At 56.9% G+C, this 17256-nt stretch overlaps 1 protein-coding gene across 6 annotated transcripts in view; it reads right to left on the bottom strand.

Moving 5' to 3' along the window:
• Positions 1-15104, bottom strand: part of MKNK1 (MAPK interacting serine/threonine kinase 1) — a 41844-nt gene extending 26740 nt beyond the window's left edge. The window contains exons 1-3 of one of the 6 annotated variants that reach the window (XM_074266035.1): positions 14908-15104; positions 8434-8556; positions 2890-2991 (exon numbers count right to left, since the gene is read on the bottom strand). In XM_074266035.1, coding sequence (XP_074122136.1) covers positions 2890-2991; positions 8434-8479 — 148 coding nt within the window. In that variant the 5' untranslated portion in view covers positions 8480-8556; positions 14908-15104. Of the gene's footprint in view, positions 1-2889; positions 2992-8367; positions 8557-14907 lie in introns of those variants that run through there. The other 5 variants (XM_074266039.1, XM_074266036.1, XM_074266038.1 and 2 more) reach the window with 5 other exon arrangements.
• Between the last annotated feature and the right edge of the window lie 2152 nt (positions 15105-17256).

Genomic DNA, 17256 nt, shown 5'->3' with positions numbered 1-17256 from the left:
CACTGCTAGGATGGCTTTCACATTCTCCCAATGTCCCAAAGAAGTACATGCTGGGAGCGTGCCCTCAGCTTAGAACATATGCTGAAGGCGTCGGGGAGAGAGACCATCTGGGATTTCAGTCCTGATCCTGCCACCAGCTGGCTGTGTGACCTGGATGGCCACGTCTCCTGCCTGAGCCTCAGTTTCTCCATTTATAAAACTGAGACAATGTGTTATCCCAGTCCTATATTTTTCCCCAAGTAATTGAGGATCTTCTAGTTGGAGGAGACGAAATCACTGAACTTCTGAGTTGGAAGGGACCTGAATGTCACTTGATCCAGCCGATAACAATAAAAATCTTTTCCACACCATCAGCCTCTCTTTGGAGCCTCCCGAGAGCTCATCGCCACCTCTCAGGGACAGCTCTCATCACCGAGGAGGAGCGTCCCCTGACCCCAAGCCTAAATCTGCGTCTTTGGGACTTCCCTCCTATGTTCCTGCTTCGGTCTCTGGGGCCAAACACAGCAAGTCACAGGATCAGATTTTGAACCCAAAGAGAACTCAGAAGTCTAGTCCATTGTGGCTTTTTTCAAAATGGGGAAACTGAGGCTTCAAGGTGTTACATGCCTGTGGTGACCCAGGGAGCAAAGGGAAAAGCACAATTACTGACCAGCCTTCTTCTCCCTGGACCATGGGAGCCCTCCGATGCTTCTCCTGGGCATAGCCCTTCAGGCTGTGATCTCATCCCACCTAAATCTAACTTCTCCAGATGTTTCCTTCAGCAGCCATAAACATGACACCACCTAAGCAGTTTCTTGGCTGCCGGTGCTCTTGGCTGTGATTCCTCTGACTGTGCCCAGAATCTCAATATTCTTCGTAAAATGTCTAAAGGGCTGCCTCAGCTGGGGTCCACTCAGGATAGAGGATCAGCCTTCTGCCTCATCCTGGTTCTCTAGGACCCCAAAGTCACCATCATAGCACACTACTGACTGTGACAGCCAAGATTTTTTTCTGTCATCATTTCTCTTGCATCTTAAACTTAAGAAGTTCTTTTTTGAACCCATAAAAACCTTAAATTACCACTATTAGAATTCATCTTATTCAAGTGAGCCCAGGGTTCTTTTGGAAGCCCAATTTGACCGTCCAGTGTGGAGACTCTCCTTCCCAGGGTTAGGTCATCTAAACTCAACGAGCCCAACAGCTCTACCTTACCTGGGGCCACCAAGCAAAACGGGAGGCCAGGTCAGGCCTGGGACCGGGGACCTTGGAAGGTCACAGAACTAGAAGTTGGAGGGGACCGCTAGAGGTCAAGCCCCTAATGATGGGGCTCAGCCAATGGGTTAGCCAGTCTCTGCTAGAAGAGTCCTTACCGCCACCAAAGAGGGCCCAGCCCTTCGGCCTAGGATAAAGAAACTCACTTCCTGAGCAGAACCAAGAGTAACAGCAAGATTATGGGATGATCAGCTTCAATGGACATGGCTCTTTTCAACAAGGAAGTGATTGAGGGCAATTCCAATAGACTTGGGAGGGAAAGAGCCATCCCCTCCAGAGAGAACCATGGGGACTGAGTGTGGATCAAAGGGAGGGAGAGAGAAAATTTTGCAACACAAGGTTTTGCAAGGATATGTTGAAAACTATCTTTGCACGCATTTAGGGGAAAAAAAAAAAAAAAAGCTGCTAAAAAGCCACTTCCTCTCTTCTAAGGAGCAAGGGACAGGCAGATGTGGGCTGAGCGGGTCTGAAGTGGTTCCCGAGAGGGTAGGTTTTGCTTAACTTTTATTCTTGTGGTTCCCGCCTGCACTTCTCGAGTGTTTTTAGGTTTTCTGAAGCATTTTATACTTTATCTGGTTTGATCCTCAGGCAGTAAGACAGGTACTATTATCTTCAGTTTACAAATAAGGAAATTGAGGCTCAGAGTCCCATAAATGGCTGGCCAGGCTCTTAGGCAGGACTCAAACTTAGGTCTTCCTAACTCCAGGTTAGGGTGCTGTTCCCCGGGCCAAGTAAGAATGAAATGAAAGGCTATGGTGCAGAAGGAAGTGCCGACCAAGGACGCCAGGACGAGCCCTCCCAGAACTCAGCTTCTCCCGGGGGAGACTGTCCACAGCCAGCACATTGGCCAGGGGCTTCCAGATGGGGAAGGAGCTCCAGGGCCGGGCTGGACGCACTCTCCCCGGCAGCCGGAATCGCCCATCGGAGAATCCCTGTGGCCGCCGCGCGGAGGAGACCCAGTGCCTGGGTCAGGGAGAGGGCGTCGTGGCCCAGGAGCATTGCTGAGCACATGTGAAGGCTCCAGGGAAGAGCTGAGGCGGAAGTGGTGACGTGGAGGACACACAAGCCTTGGAGTCCAGGGTTCAAGTCCCAGCTCTGCCCTGAACTGTGGGACCGTGGGCAAGCGTGTGCCCGCTAAAGTGCCCGTAACCAGCCAGCTTCATTTCATGTCCTCCCCTAACTCCTCCCCCCGCAGTCCTATCAGCCCGGACCACCGCAAGGGGAACAAGACATGATGCCTGAAGTCAAGTAAGACAGACATGAAGGAACTGTGCGAGTGCGGATAACCCTAACTGGGGAAACTGAGGCAGAGAGCGACAGAGTGACCAGGCCCTAGACATGCAGTGTCAGAGCTGAGACCGGAACTCGGTCCCACTGTTCACTGATTGCTGGTTACCATGGCAACCTCTCTGGGCTCAGCCCTCTCCCCAAACATCCTGTCTCTAAGGGCTGGATGGACCAGGCCGATTCTGCTGGGCCCCGCGGGGATGACCCCTCGGGGGCCGGCCTGTCTTGGGGGAAGGTAGACAAGGCGCTCGGGCAGTGCCAACCCTTCCTAGGTGACATCCGTGGCCTGGGCACTACTGCGGGCACACGAGTCGATACATCCAGGCTCAGAGACAAGCATACACAACTGACCTTCGAACCTTTCGGGCAGGGAATCCGGGGCTCGGGCCTTCCGCTTCTTCTTTTTCCTGGCACCGCTTTCGGAGATAGGAAAGGGCTGGCTGCTGCCCATGTCTAGGAGGGAGAGGGGGGAAGGGGAGCCAGGTCAGGTGGCTGTGGCCCCTCCCGTCCTCCCAGCCTGCAGAAGGGAAGCAGGGAGCGCCCAGGGAAGCTGCCCCAGAAATATCCATGGATCGGCTCTGCCCCACAGGCAGAATGAAAGGCAAAGCCATTAGGGAAGATCATTAACTGAAGAGAAACTCGGGGGTCGGGGGGGCAGGATTACAGAAAGCTGGGGAGTCCCCTCGGCCAGAGCCCCGGCCGGGGCCAGAGTGGCCAGCCTCTCTCCCTCACCAGTGTCCAAAGCAGCAGAGGAAGAGGGGCTCTGCTGGGAAATCTGGGAAAGAGGAGCATGAGGGACGGCAGAAAGGGCCCAGGCCCCACTCCGGGCCCGGCCCCCTGCCATGGGCAGCCGTTTGCCCTAGTTTCCTGGTCTGTAAAATAATCTTGCCCTCCCTTCCTCTTCAAAGCTGTTGGGGAACAGATGGGGTTTGCCAAGTCTCTGACAGTTAGACAAACATGGGGCAGACTGGACTCCTTGAGTTTCCTTCAGCCCTGAATCCTGGGATCTTATGAGAAAATGCAAAAGTAATCGGGATCCAGGGAGGCAGGTGCAGGTGAATTACTTAGGAATAAATCTTTCTCATCAAGGAACGTGGAGGGGAAATACAACACCCCCGCACCCCCTTCTCTTGTCACAGTACAGAGCAAGGTCAGCTTATAGCTCAAGTCCCTGTCATTGGGAGGGGGATCTAGAACACCAGAGAACAAGGTCTAGCTCAGGCCCCTGAGTGCTCCAAGTCATTACTGTCCCCTCCCAGAAAAGCAGCTGGCGCCTAGCTTTTGTGAGGAGACAGAGAGACAGACACCAGAGACAGAGAGACAGACATAGAGCAGGACAAAGTGACTCTGAGACCAAAGTGGGAGCGATCAAGAAAGCAGGAATGAGTCTGAGAGGCAGAGAGAGGGAAATAAATAAACGCCAGCACCAGGAACCAATCAGAGGGCTGCTCTAAGACTCTGCAGCGAGGGCCTGGTTAAAGATAAATGACTCGCAGACCGTAGCCCACACTGATCCAGAATGGAGGCTTAACACTCTTTGCCTGCAGTTGGAAATAATAAGATTTCTTGAAGTCTCTTTGTCCAAATCCCCACCTGGGCAATGAAACCTCTGCGTCCTTCTGAAATAACGGCCCCGGCGCACAGATGGGGCGGGGAGAGAAGGCCGTCTCCGGGACCGACCTTCCATAAACACCGGCTTCGTTTTTTTCTCTGGGCCTTTACAGTGGAAGCTGGCGAACGGCTCCTGCCTGTGTGCCGACCAGAGGCGAGGTCTGCAGCCCTCCTCTACGAGCCCCAGCTGAAAACCATCAAGGAAATGGAAGCCTGCCCAGGAAGATGGATGCCCTCCGGCACTTCTGTGAGCTGTCCCCGGGCACGGGCGCAGAACAGCTATTTGAGAAAGACGCCAGAATGTGGCACTTGGTAAATCCCCCAGTGGTCAGGTCTGGATGGCGCAGCAGTCAAGTGCCTGCGGCTCAATCTGGGTGAGGGTCCAGAGGGCAAAGTCAAGCCCAAGTACGGCTCAGGCTTCATTATCCACATCACGGCCAGACCCGCGACCCTCGGCAACCAGCTGCACAGAACAGCCACGGAAGCCATGGCCCAGATGCTCCGAACCCAGGAGCTCCCGGGAACGTCCACATCTGGGAAAGCTCTGAGAGTGTGCCCCGCTTCCCCGACCCCTTCCTTCTCCAGCACTTATTACATGCCAATCATCTGCAAGGCTTGGAGGAGAAAGTCCCCTGCCCCTCGGAGCTCGCCGATGCCTGCCCACAGTATCCTGCTGACGTGGAGGGAGAGCACGGCCTGGAGGGCCTCCTGAGGGTCCTTCCTAAAATGAGGTGACTGGGTTAAGGGGTCAGGGACAAGGAAAGTCCGGGTCCCCTCATCTTGTTCTCAGCACAACAGCAGCTTCCTCTTGCAGAGAGCAGCTTCTGCCTCCATCTGAGCCAGGACAGGCCCTGCATGGGGCCAAGGACCTGCCACGGAGCTGGTGGCCCGGGATCCCTCAGCCCCTCTGACAGAGGAGGGGAAGGACGGCCTAACACCAGGGGGCTCCGAGACAGAAGCAGCAGCTGCCAGCCTGCCCTCGGGGCAAAGGTGCTCTGAGGACCTGCTGAAGGTCTGAGCAACTACCTCCTCCCCTGGGCTCCGGCTGTGGAAACATTGATGTGGAAGCGGCGTCTTGCCCACAGCCAACCTGGAGCTACACATACAGACACACACACAAAATCACACACACACACACACACACATTCTGCCAGCCCCAGGGCTGTCCTCGTTTGTCTCAGAGCTGGGGGGGAGGGGGGACACTGAGAGCATCTGGCCTGGGTGGGGATGGTGAGCAGCCCAGGGGCTCAGAAGTTCTCCCAGGGCGGGGATCCTGGGTCACCCCTAACCTAGAACAGCTGCCGATCAAGGCTCAGAGGGGAAGCGCCTGGGCCCATCTTCCGTGTGCCCTGCTGTAGTCTAAGGGACCCAATGAATGAACGCCTGTGAGAGTCAGACGAGGGCTCAGCCCAGGTGTACTCGGGTAGGGAGGGACCAGGCAACCAGCTGACACACACTTAGCGAGGGGAAGGGATTTTCTAGAGCCAGAAGATAAGAGGGGGGAAAAAAATCAGGCTACCGGCTGCACACACTGACAAAGTCTGCAGGGAGGACAAAGTCTGTGAGTCAGCCAATAAGCATTAATTAAGCACCAGCTAAGCCTTAGGAATACAAAGAAAGGTAAAAGCTGTTCTCATTCTCAAGTGGCTCATAGCCTAATGAGGAAGACAACAGACAAGCCAGTGTGGAAACACTCTCCAGGCAGGAGCCCTGCGGCTCATCAGCCTTGACTGGACATAAAGGGGCACCAGGAAAGGCTTCCTGCAGAAGGAGGGATGTTAGCTGGGCCCTGAAGGAAGGCAGGACAGAGGGCATCCCAGGCAGGGGGCACAGCCAGAGAAAATGCCCAGAGTCCGGAGATGAGTGCCTTGTTTCAGGAGCAGTGAGGAGGCCGGGGTTCCTGGATCACAGAATGTGTGTGTGCACGTTTGAAAGGCAGGGAGGCTAGAAAGCTGGCAGAGTGGGTAGTGAGGAGCTCAAAAGGCCGGTATCAAGCTCTTTGGGCCCTAGGGGTGAGCCATGGGGTTTGCCAAACAGGGGGATGCCGTGGCCAAGAAGATGACGCGGGAAGGTCAGTGGAGGACGGACTGCAATGGTCCAGGGGCAAGGCCCGGGGCCTGCATCAAGGGGGTGACAACATCAGGAGATCAGGGCGTGAGAGATAGTGAAGATGGAGGATAGGCCCGAGTGGCGGGCAGGACGTGGAGCGTCCACACAAAGAAGGCTTTGGGGGTAAAATCCACTCCCAGCGTCCAATAGCAGCTACAAATGGAGGAGACCCAAGCCTGGAGATGACCATGGAACCCACAGTAGATGAACCCGAGAAGTGGGATCAAGGGGGGAGGATGGGAAGAGGTTGAGGGCGAGGCTCGGCAGGCCAGGCCTGGATGGGGGGTCCAGCCCAGGGGATGAGGGGCCTTCACAGAGCTACAAGAACCAGGAGAAAAGCATGAGGGAGACCGAGGGAGAGCATCAAGAAGCAGATGGACAGGGTCAAGAGCTGTGGTCGAGAAGGAGAAGGAAGAAGATCCCACATGGAAGAGGTGCCCAGCAGTTAGCAGGCCCAACCAAGCCAGAGCCAAGGGGATGTGTCCAGGGGAAAATGGCCTTCTCACATCTAGCCAGGGAAGAGAGACGGGGGATGGAAGGATCAGGAGAAGGGGTCCAGGAGCCACGGAGAAGAGGCCAAAGAGAAGTGAGAGAGTGGGGAGGCCCCAGGAGGCAGTCCGCTGGAGAAGAGCAGGGTCGGCCTGGGGAAGGGGCGAAGGAGCAGGGTGTGGCAGAGGGCACATGAGTGATGGACGGCGAGGGGGAGGGGGGAGAAAGGGAGCCCACGGCGGCCTCCATGCAATGTCTAAGAAGGTGGAGAGAGGGAGAGGCACTGACTGTGAGAGCCAAAGAGATGTGAAAGGGCCTGAGACTTCCTCCAGTTTGTAGTGGAGCTAAGGCAGCAGACGGGGGAGCCACCCTGCGCATCTAACTCTTTTTGCTGTTACCGATGGCTTCCTGGACATTTGCTTGCCCGCCTTGCCACACACGTTCATGCTGTTTCCCAAGTGTAACATGGCAGCTCAGCTATAGAGGGGCGAGGGTATCGCCTTCCTCATCATTCCGTGTCCCAGAACTTCTCTGTCAACTCCGGGACACATCCTAATTAATAATCTGACTCCCCATTCTTCTCTGAGCCTCAGACTTCAGTCACAGCAATGGACGCCGTGGTCCCAAGTTCTTCTGAGGCAGAGGAGCTGTGGTAGGGAGCCTCAGGCCCTTTGGGAACTAATCCATGAAACTCTGTGGACATCCCTGGGCCCCCGGGAGGTGAGGGGGAGTGCCCTCCTCCCAGCTTCGGTGAGATTCGCACTCACAGGATGGATCTGGGCCAAGGAAGCCCATCAGGAGACTAATCAAAGAGCCTGGGCCTGAGGGACTGAGACGGGAATACGAACGTCAACCCCTCCTACGTCGAATCAGCTTTAAGCACAGAAAGCCTTATGGAGAGAGACAAGTACAAGTGTCCGGAGCTTTCAGGGAAGAAATCGCTTCGTGCTGGCAGACCCAGGCACATGTGGTGATGGGGAAACAATGGGGAGGCAGGGAGCACCAGCCCATTTTACAGAAGAGAGAGCCGAGGCTCAGAAGAAAGGAGGGATGGAACTGGGAACCGAGCCGATCAGTGCCAAGCCAGTCCTGACCCCGATCCGCTCTTTCTCAAGCAGTTTCCTCAGGCCAATGACGGGAATGGGGCTTGAAGAATCCAAGAGGCCGTTTCTGGCTGCGGGGTGCTGCCAACAATGGGAAGAAGTCCATGCCTGGTCTGCCAGGTCAGCAACAGCATCCTCAGAGAGAGAGCTCAGCAGCAGTAGCAGTTAACGAGGGCCAAAGGTTCTGGCCGCGGCCACGCAGGAGCCGAACATAGTACGAGCAGAGGGAAGAGGGGGTGGGGAGGCCCTTCCTGATTAGATCTTAGGAAACATAGCTGGGACCTCCCCTGCAGGTCCCCCTGAGAGAGGACTCGGAACAGTCACCAAGCGCACGGGTCTCTGCTCAATCTTCCGGGTAAGCCAAGCCTTCCTAGCTGGTAGGAGCCCCACACAGGCACTTCTGCCAGCCTCCTGCCCTGCCTTTCCCTCTGCCACAGACGAGGAGTAGCCCCCATGCCTCCCACCACAACTGGCGCTTTCTTTAAGTTCCCCACCAGAGCGTTTCATACACTCTTACCCGGACTTTCTCTCAGCTAGGCAAAGATGGGGTGTGAACAAATTCGTTTCTCCACCGACCTCCCACCTGGCAGGGCCGTCCTGTTCTTCTGCAGCTCCGGGGTGGCTTTCATCGGTCCTTGTAATTCACCTGAAAAGGGCAGTGAACATTCAGTTCCCCATCGGGCTGGAACCTCACCTCATGTGGCATCTAAAAGAGACCAAGAGAAAGTGTGTGCTAGAGGCCCCTCCACCCAGAGGAGCAGTACTGGCCTGACACCCCCGTTATTTCTGGGCTCCTGTTCAAATGACATCTGAAAGACGCTTCTCTCCACCCGCTCGGGCTTTTCCTTGCCTCCCAGGACACTTTGGCTTTCCCTTTGACACCATGAAAAACCCTCGTCATTCAAACATTCATTCTCATTCAAACAGAAAATCCCTTTAATTATCTAGCAGGGGTCTATTGTGCAGCCTTTCAGAGCCCATCTTCCTCTGCCTGTGGCTGTCTCTCTCCCTGATGCTCTTGGGCTCCCCGCTATTTTCCATTTTTAGCACCTACAGGGAGCAGCCTAGAAAAAGTCACAGATTGTATCAATGTATGTCGTGTATCGCTATGTAAAGCCTGTGATTTCAGGGGGATGGGGACTTCCTTCCTTCAGTGCAGATCTACGTCCGTCCTAAAACTCAGAGAGGTGCACAGGGTCACCCAGCTAGTGAGTGTCGAGAGCAGACATGAACGTGGTGGTTCCCAGCTCTAACCACTGCCCTACCAGCTGCCCAGATTTCTTCCCGAGACTCCCAGCCAGTCCCCAGTTCACAAGTGACTCCGAGAGGAAGCCAGGTGGCTGAGTCTTCAGACCAATCACAGAGGTAGCAAGGAGGATGCCCTCCTGACACAATGATGGCCACAATTAACGCCATCCCTCCATTAGTCACATCCTCCAAGCAGCCAGACCAGAAGCTAGAAGAGAAGCCAGAGGCCCATAAGTAGCTTGGTTTTCTAATAAAAGGCAGCCAACAGCTAGAGATCAAAGGGTCTGGCTTGGGGACTCAACTCAACTCACGCTTCTAGAAGACTTCAGGATCACCTAAGGGCTCAGCACGGTGCTGGCGCATAGTAGGCACTTAATAAACACTTCTTGGCTGATCTTTCAACAGCCCAGTGAGAAGGTGGTGCAAGTATTCTCATTGTTGTCATTTTACAGATGACAAACTGAGTCTCAAGGAGGTCAGAGAGCTTGACCTAGATCCTTCTGGCTCTTTGCCCAGAGCTCTTCCCACCAGGACACGGGGCCCGGCACTGGGGAGCCCAGGTGGCTTGATCAAAGCTGAATGGCTCCCAGCCAAGAAGCCACAAGGCCCCAAGCACGGGATCTGTCCACAGCACCAATGAACTTTTGAGAGTTGCCTCAATTTCATGAAACAGAAGGAGATCCATCCGCCCACTGGCCTAACTGGGTGCTGAAATCTGCCTTCCCTTCCTGAAAGCCCACCTCCCAGAAGCAGGGACCCCAGGCAAAGGCAAGGGCCCCAACCCCTTTATTTTCTGTCTGGAGCAGAAAGTGGCAGCCCGCCAGGCCCTGGGAGTCGTGGGCTCTACTCCCCCTCAGCCCCCACTGCCCAAGCGGCCTCTCCTGATGCCTCGGCCACAAGCTTGGATCCCAGATCCCTGGTACTTCCAGCGGGTCCAAGCCCTACAGACAGGACGCTGAGCCCTGGTCGGGGCCAAGCCAATCAGCAATAGGACGAGAACACAGCATCCCTATGGATGCTATCTGTACTTCTGCACACAAGCTCTGGGCCTCAGTGAGCCCCCAACCAGCCCCTCTGCCCAGAATGTTGTCTGTTTAGCAAACCCCTCCCCAGTCCGTAGAAGCCAACGCTACCTCCTCCAGGAAGTTTGCCCAGATCCCTCTGGTGGAGAAAAACAGGGAGGCCTCCCAAAGTCCCTTTCTGATGCCCCCATCACGGGATCCGGGTCTGACCGGCTTCAGAGACGTGCTGCCGTTTGTGAAGGCAGGGAGCGGGTCACAGCTAAGTCTTACAGCTCCTCCAGACCAGCACAACACTCGCTCCTCAGGAGGTACTTTAAATATGTCTGCAAAGGGGCAGCCTTGAAATCAGGAGGAGCTGAGTTCAAATCTGCCCACAGGCATTTACTAGCTGTGTGACCCTGAGTAAGTCAACCCCAAGTACCTTCCACCCCCCCAAAACAAACTTTTTTATAGCTGGATGCCTTTCACAGAGCTGTGCAAACTGGAGAACCTCAGGAAAGAGATGATGGACGGAAAAACAAGCCCAGACAGGCCTCAAAGTTAAATCCCAAATCCTCCTCAAAATTCAAGGGAAAGGAAAGGGAGAGGGGAGAGAGACAGAGACAGAGACAGAGAGAGACGGAGAAAAAGAGAGACAGAGACAGAAAAATAGAAACAAAGACAGATACAGAGACACAGAGAGACTGATTAAGCACCTACAAAGTGCTTTGATACACTTTGATACAAATGAAACAGTCCCTGCTCTCAAGGAGCTGCCCTCCTATTGGAGGAAGCAGCCAAGTCTGACAGCATCTTTGTTGTATAAATATGACAAAAGTAAATACAAGGTAACTGGGAGAGCCAAGCTAGGACTGGGAAGGGCAGACAGAGAAGGGAGGCCAGCTCGGAGGCCGGGAGAAGCAGGCCCCCTGTAGGTCTCATTGACCAGCTGGGGAGCTGGGGAGGCCAGAGAGGCATTAAGGGTATTCCAAAGGGGAGGGTCTGGGGCCAGGAGGGGTATTTTGGACAGGCCAGGAGGCCTCCAATCCCAAAGCCTGTAAGCAGTTACTGATGTGGAACTTCAGCTCAGGAGAGAGACACAAGCATTGATTAGGTGCTTACTATGTACCAGGCACTGAGTTGAATGCTGGGGGTTCCTGAGACACAAGCATTGATTAGGCGCTTACTATGTACTAGGCACTGAGTTGAATGCTGGGGGTTCCTGAGACACAAGCATTGATTAGGCGCTTACTATGTACCAGGCACCGAGTTGAATGCTGGGAGTACCTTGAATGCCTTCAAGAAATTTACTGTCCAGTGGGGGAGGGGGGAGAAGACGTGCAAACCCCGCGTGTATAAAGAGAGAGGGGGAGGATCGTAGATAGCTGATGGATGGATTGAGGCCGTTTCAGAGGGAAAACGTCTAGGAAGAGGCTCTTATGGAAGGGGGGTTTGGGGCTGATTCTGGAGGCAGAGGAGGGAGCGAAGGCCCAGAGAGGCCCAGGGGAGCTAGGTCCCAGAAGGCTTGGAGGACAGGAGGTGGAAGAGGGGCCAGGTCAGATCTGGGAGCTATCTGCCTAATGGAGGAGCTAAAGAAGTGCCAGGAGATAGGAAAGAGAGAAAAGGGAAAAGAACAGAGCCTTGGGGAAAGGAGGAGAGGAGGTGGAAAAGGGAGGGTGGGTGGTGGGGGAGGGGCCGAGGGCGAGGAAGGCAGAGGCCACTGGATGTGGCTATTGAGAGCCTGGGTGACTCTGGTGAGAACTGCCTCAAGGAAGGCTCAGGCGAGGGCGGAAAAAGGGGAGGCAAGGCCCAGGATGGGAGCTCAGGGGATGCTGGGGGAGCAGGGAACCGAGGCTGGACAGTGGAGATCAGAGGCAAAGAGGAGAGGGCCAGGGAGCGAGGGTCCCTGCAAAGGAGCCGGAGTTGGCTAGTGTAGAAGGGCTATCTCTCTATCAGAGACAGAAAGAAAAGAGGAAACAGTGGGTGCTGACCAAAGCGAGAGGAGGCAGGAGATATGTGAGAGCGGCAAGTTTCAGGCTTTTCTGTAAAACACGAAATACAGAACTCAGTGGAGTGGGGGAGGGGAGGGATCCTGCCGGTGGCCGGAGGAGGGACAAACAGGCCTTGGATGACCGAGGCGGGTGGAATGATCGCCTTGCCACAGGGAGAGCCCACGTGGGAGGACAAAGTGGCCCCAAGAGTCCTCACTCCAGCTCTGCTCTTGGTTTTAGTTTGTTTTTACAACTCTGGTGGCCAAAGCTCCGGGACTCTTTGGTCACTGGTTCCCAGAGTTGACATAAAGCAATGGCAGCAAAGCCTAGAAACCACCTCAGGAAGCACGATCAGTCAGTAACTAACCTGCCATCCCTGGAAGATGGCAAAAAATGATGAGCTGTGACCTTAATCCAGGGGAAATGGAGAGGATAATGACTCTGCCCGGCTCCGCAATGCCTCGAGTTCACTCGCGCCCTGCCTGTGCCCTGGCACAAAGCCCGAGACAGCAGGCCGCGGGGGGCAGCCTTCGGGGAAGTCTCACCATCCAGTTTGCTCCCCCTCGCTCGGTAAGGGCGGCTACCTCCCAGCCGAACGGAAGAGGCCGAAGTCTCCAGAAACTCCGGACTGAGTGAAGTCCATGGTGACTCAGGATTTACAATCCGGACTCGATCAGTGACCCCGATTCAAATATCTGAAGGACGGAGAGAATCGTGGATGGGGCTGCAGGCCTCAGGGAGACCCAAGTTCAGCTCTGGCCTCTGTGGTACTGTGTGACCCTAGGCTGCCTCAGCTTCCTTATCTGTAAATGAGCTGGAGGAGGAAATGGCACCGCTGGGCGATCTCTGCCAAGAAAACCCCCCTGGGGTCACGAGGTGTCAGACGCCCCGGCTCCTAAGACACCCGGACTGACCAAGAAGCTGGAAGGTTCTTTGACCCAGACGGGTGACAGGTCAGAAGCCACAGTCTGGCTATTTTTAGGTGCACGTTTTCACAAGCCTGGCGCTTCCCGGGTGGCAAAAAGGAGCCGTCTTCCAGCATCCGAAGGGCTTCGAGAGCCAGTTAGAGTGTTTGCTTGGTGCGGAGGGCAGCACCATGAGGAGGGGAAGAAGCTGCAGAGATAAATTTAGGTCTGATAGGAGGAAAACTTCTCACGTTGTAAGAAGAGTCGGGATATTTTTAGAACTGGCGGCATCCACAAGCATAACATCCCACCGGGCCAGCGAGGCCGGGCCAGCCCAGTACTTACGGCGGGCCCTGGAACTTTTAAATGGGGGCCAGTTCCCTGTCCCTCAGACCGTGGGAGGGCCGGACTATGGTAAAAACAAAACCTCGGGCTCTGTCTCCGCCCTCAGCCCATCTGCCATAACCCGGGGCGCATCAACGCCCAGGGCGGAGTTGGAGAACCCTGCTTTATGGCCCCTCACCCTCGCCCTGCCCCCCACCACGAGACCAGACAGCGTCCCTCGGAGGCCTGTTTGAGCTCATCGAGGTCCCGCCAAGATAACCTGCGGGCGGAGGGTCCCAAGCACAACGCCTCCTATCGGTCTCCACTGAAAGCCGGGGCTGCTCGGGGGACCCGACCCTGTGACACCCAGCCCTGTGGCGCCCGCAGGTGAAAGGGGAAGAAGGACTCCAAGGGAAGAGGGCGGAGTGGGGCCCGAGGCCGGGCGGGGCGCTGAGGTGCCACAGCCGGGAGAGATGGCACCCCCCTTCCCCGCCTCCGAGGACAGGGGGCTCCCGGGCCAGGCCGTCCCGAGGCCCTCGCGCTTCACAGGGAGCTGCCGGCCGGATGCCCCCCAGCCGGAGCCAGCACGTCCGAGAGCCCCGAGCCCTCTCCCTGGGGCACGGAACTGGAAGGGTCTCGGCCCGCGAGTCCATGGACAAAAGCCCCTCTGACAAGGAGACGCCCCCCCCCCCCCCCTGGCACGGTCGTAATCACCAGAAGTTGGCCCTAACAGCGAGACCCCCGTACTAGCTCCATCCTCCGGCCCGTGCTGGGACACAGGGCAGAGACGCGGACCAACAAGTCCTGCGGCCCCTCCCCCCCCCCAGGCTCCCGCACAAGCAAGCCCGAACCGGGGCAGCGCAGGGGGTGGAGCTCCGAGGACCCGAGTTCAAGTCCGGCCTCAGACACTGACTCCTCCTGGGCGTGACCCAGACAAGTCACCATCCCAGCCGCCTCAGACACAAGAACCAGACGGAAGCACCGCCCCCCCCAGGGCCGCCCCCTCCCCCCCAGGGCCGGCCCTCCAGCAGGAGCCGGACTCCTTCCCCGCAGGCCTCCTCCGGCCCGGCCTGGTCAGGTCTTCTTAGGCCCCGAACCCGCGGAGCGGGGTCCATCCCCCCCTTTACCTGGGGCTCCCCATCCCACCTGAGCCACTCTGCCAGAGGGTCCGCCCCAGCCTGGGACACCTCTCCCTGCCCACGTGCGCCCGGACGCCCGGTCTGTGGGGTCGGTCCTCCCAGAGTGCAGCAGTTCTCCCGGCTGGGGGGCCCCGAACCCGCTTCCTCCCCCTCTCTGTCTCCGGGGCGGCTCCTATCCCGAGCTCCCGGGACCGGACTCTGCCCACCGGAGCTGCCCACACACTCCCGAAGGGCGGAAAACGGGAAAGCAGCGGCTTCTTGCCCCCGCCCCACCGCTAACGCCCGCTGAGCCGGGGTCCACTAAGGCCCCCGGATCCTTTTCAGAACACCTCCAGTCTTTCTGTCCGAGTCCCTCCCCTCGGGCAAGTACAACTCCCACCCCTGCCCTCCCCTCCCCACCACCCCGAAGCCCTTCTCGGACTTCCCTCCTCCCCACAGACTCCTCTCACCTCCGCCTCCCTCCTGGTCTCCCGCGGGATGCTTGGGTCTCCCGGGATGGGTCACGGCTCAGCTGGGACGCCGGAAGCGCGGGGCGGAGCGGGGGCGGAGACGCGCCTGCGCGCTGGGCCTTTTGTAGCCGGCGAGGCGATCCGGGCAGTTCGAGCCTGCGCTCAGAAGGCCTCCGGTCCCCTCCCCCTCGCCCCTCCTGGGAACCTCCTCTCTCCTAGAATGGTCTGGGGCGGGGCAAAGGAACGGGGCGGTGCAGACAGAAGTGCGCCTGCGCCCAGGAGCTGGGGGGAAGGGGAGGCTGGGGCGGAAGCGGGGAGGAGCTGCTGGCGCTTCGGGATCGTGAAGGGGGGGACATCAGGCAATAAACATTTATTAAGCACCTACTGTATTCCAACTACTCTGCCAAGCACTGAGCCTGGATTCAGGAAGAATCACCTTTATGCGTTTAAATCCAGCTTCAAATACTCAAGTCACAGGCTGTGTGACCTCGGACGTGTCATTTCATGGCTGCCTGCCTCAGTTTCCTCATCTGTAAAATGGGGATGATAAGAGCATCTGCCTCTCACATCGGCTCCGAGGTGGGGCCGAATTTCGGCTCTCTGTGCGCTGGCTCGAAGAGCGCTTCCCCAGGTTCGGGGCGCCCAGGGCGGGCAGTTCTGGGAGCTTTAATGTCTTTGGGGGCGTGGCCGGGCAGTGTTGTAACGGGCCTCTTTGGGGACCCCTTAAGAAGGGTGGAGGCTCCCCAGGGCCATTAACCGGCACGTTCCCAGGTGCCTCCTGTTCCGGGTGTTAGCTCGGCGGTACATCTGGGCTCTCCCTCCCCGCCCCCGCTCTCACAGGCAGAAGAAAGGGGGGCAGCCCGAGGGGCGCTCCGGGAGCTGAGGAGCCCCCACCCAGTGGGTCCCTGACATCAGTCGGCCGTCAGGGTTCCATTAGTGTCTAAACAAGAGCTGGCCCAGTAAAAGCAGTGGGGGGGTTACCCCCCCAAAGCCTGGGGCACCGCACAGGCACGGGCTGCGTGGGCTGACCCTCACAACGCTGGTTTCTTTGCCCGTCCTCTCACGGAGCCTTTATGAAGTCCCCGCCTGGGATGTCTCACTACGGGAGCCCAGGGCTCGCTAACGATGCTTTTGGGGGCGGGAGGGGGGGCGGCTTATCTCCCTCAGTCCCAAGCTGGTGCGTTTGTACCGGCCCCGTCCCCCCAGGACGGGTCCCCTGACGAGGAGAACGGGAAGGAAGAGACACTCAGGGCCAATCAACGGCCTCTACTTTCTTGGGAAAAGAGAAGAGAAAGCCCATGGGGGGAGGGGAGAGACAGGGGGCTTATAGAAAGAAAAGGTTCCAAAAAGTCACAGTGGAGATAGAAGGTCAGTCAGGAAAAAGTCATTCACTCATTTGTTCTTCCAATAAGCAGCAAGTGCCTCGGCCCGGTGTGAGGCCCTGGGGTTCATAATGGGCAAAAACTAGTCCGGACCTCGAGAGAGGCAGGAGGGGGGGCGGAAGGATATTGCAGAGCGGCTGAGAGGAGACGTCCCCGGACAAAAACAAACAGAAGAAAAGCAGAGCGAGGCCAGGGCCGGGACACGTTGGATGGAGAGGCGGCCGGTCCGGTTTCACTGGACCGAAGAGAAGGTGGGGGGGTCCGCTGTCAGGAGACTGGCGGGGTGTGAGGGAGCGAGGCCATGAAGGCTTCGAGCCCAAACTCGCGCTTCGCTTTTGCTCCTGGAGATGCCGGGGAGTCACCGAACTCACTGAGCGGAAGAACCCGCGTTTGGGAAAATCACCGTAGCAGCTGCGGAGGTGACCAGAAAGTGTTACAGGCCTGGGAAAAGTCGGAGCTGGGGAGAGGGGTTAAGTATTGTGTTGTACCTACTATGTGCTAGATACTGTGCTATATGCTCTTATAAATATTTTCTTATGTGATCCTCACAACTCTGGGAGCTATTATTATCCCCATTTTACAGATGAGGAAACTGAGGCAGACCAAGGTTAAGTGACTTGCTCAGTGAATGTCCAAGTCTAGATTTGAACTCGGGTCTCCCTGGCTCTAGGCCACTCCTGTAGCCACTGCACCACCAGCTGGGAGTGATTCCTCCGTTACTAACACTTGTACCAAAGCAAAGGTGATGGACTCCCACGGCGGATTCATAAAGTACTCCCCGGCCCTCCCCGATCCTTACACGTCCGTCTCATTACCCAGGGAGTCGTGTGGAAGGGAGGCTGGACTTTGCTGAGGAGGCCGGCCGTTGCCTTTCTGACTTCTGTCCCTGGAAGACCTCCCAACAAACATCACCTGGATGATTGATACTAAGAAGCACGCGGATGGGGGCTCGAGACTGATAGTGTGA

The sequence above is a fragment of the Sminthopsis crassicaudata genome, chromosome 4 (genome assembly GCF_048593235.1).
Source record: "Sminthopsis crassicaudata isolate SCR6 chromosome 4, ASM4859323v1, whole genome shotgun sequence".
NCBI classification, from domain to species: domain Eukaryota; kingdom Metazoa; phylum Chordata; class Mammalia; order Dasyuromorphia; family Dasyuridae; genus Sminthopsis; species Sminthopsis crassicaudata.
Note: the sequence above shows the minus strand (reverse complement) of the source record. Positions and strands in the feature narration are given on the sequence as shown.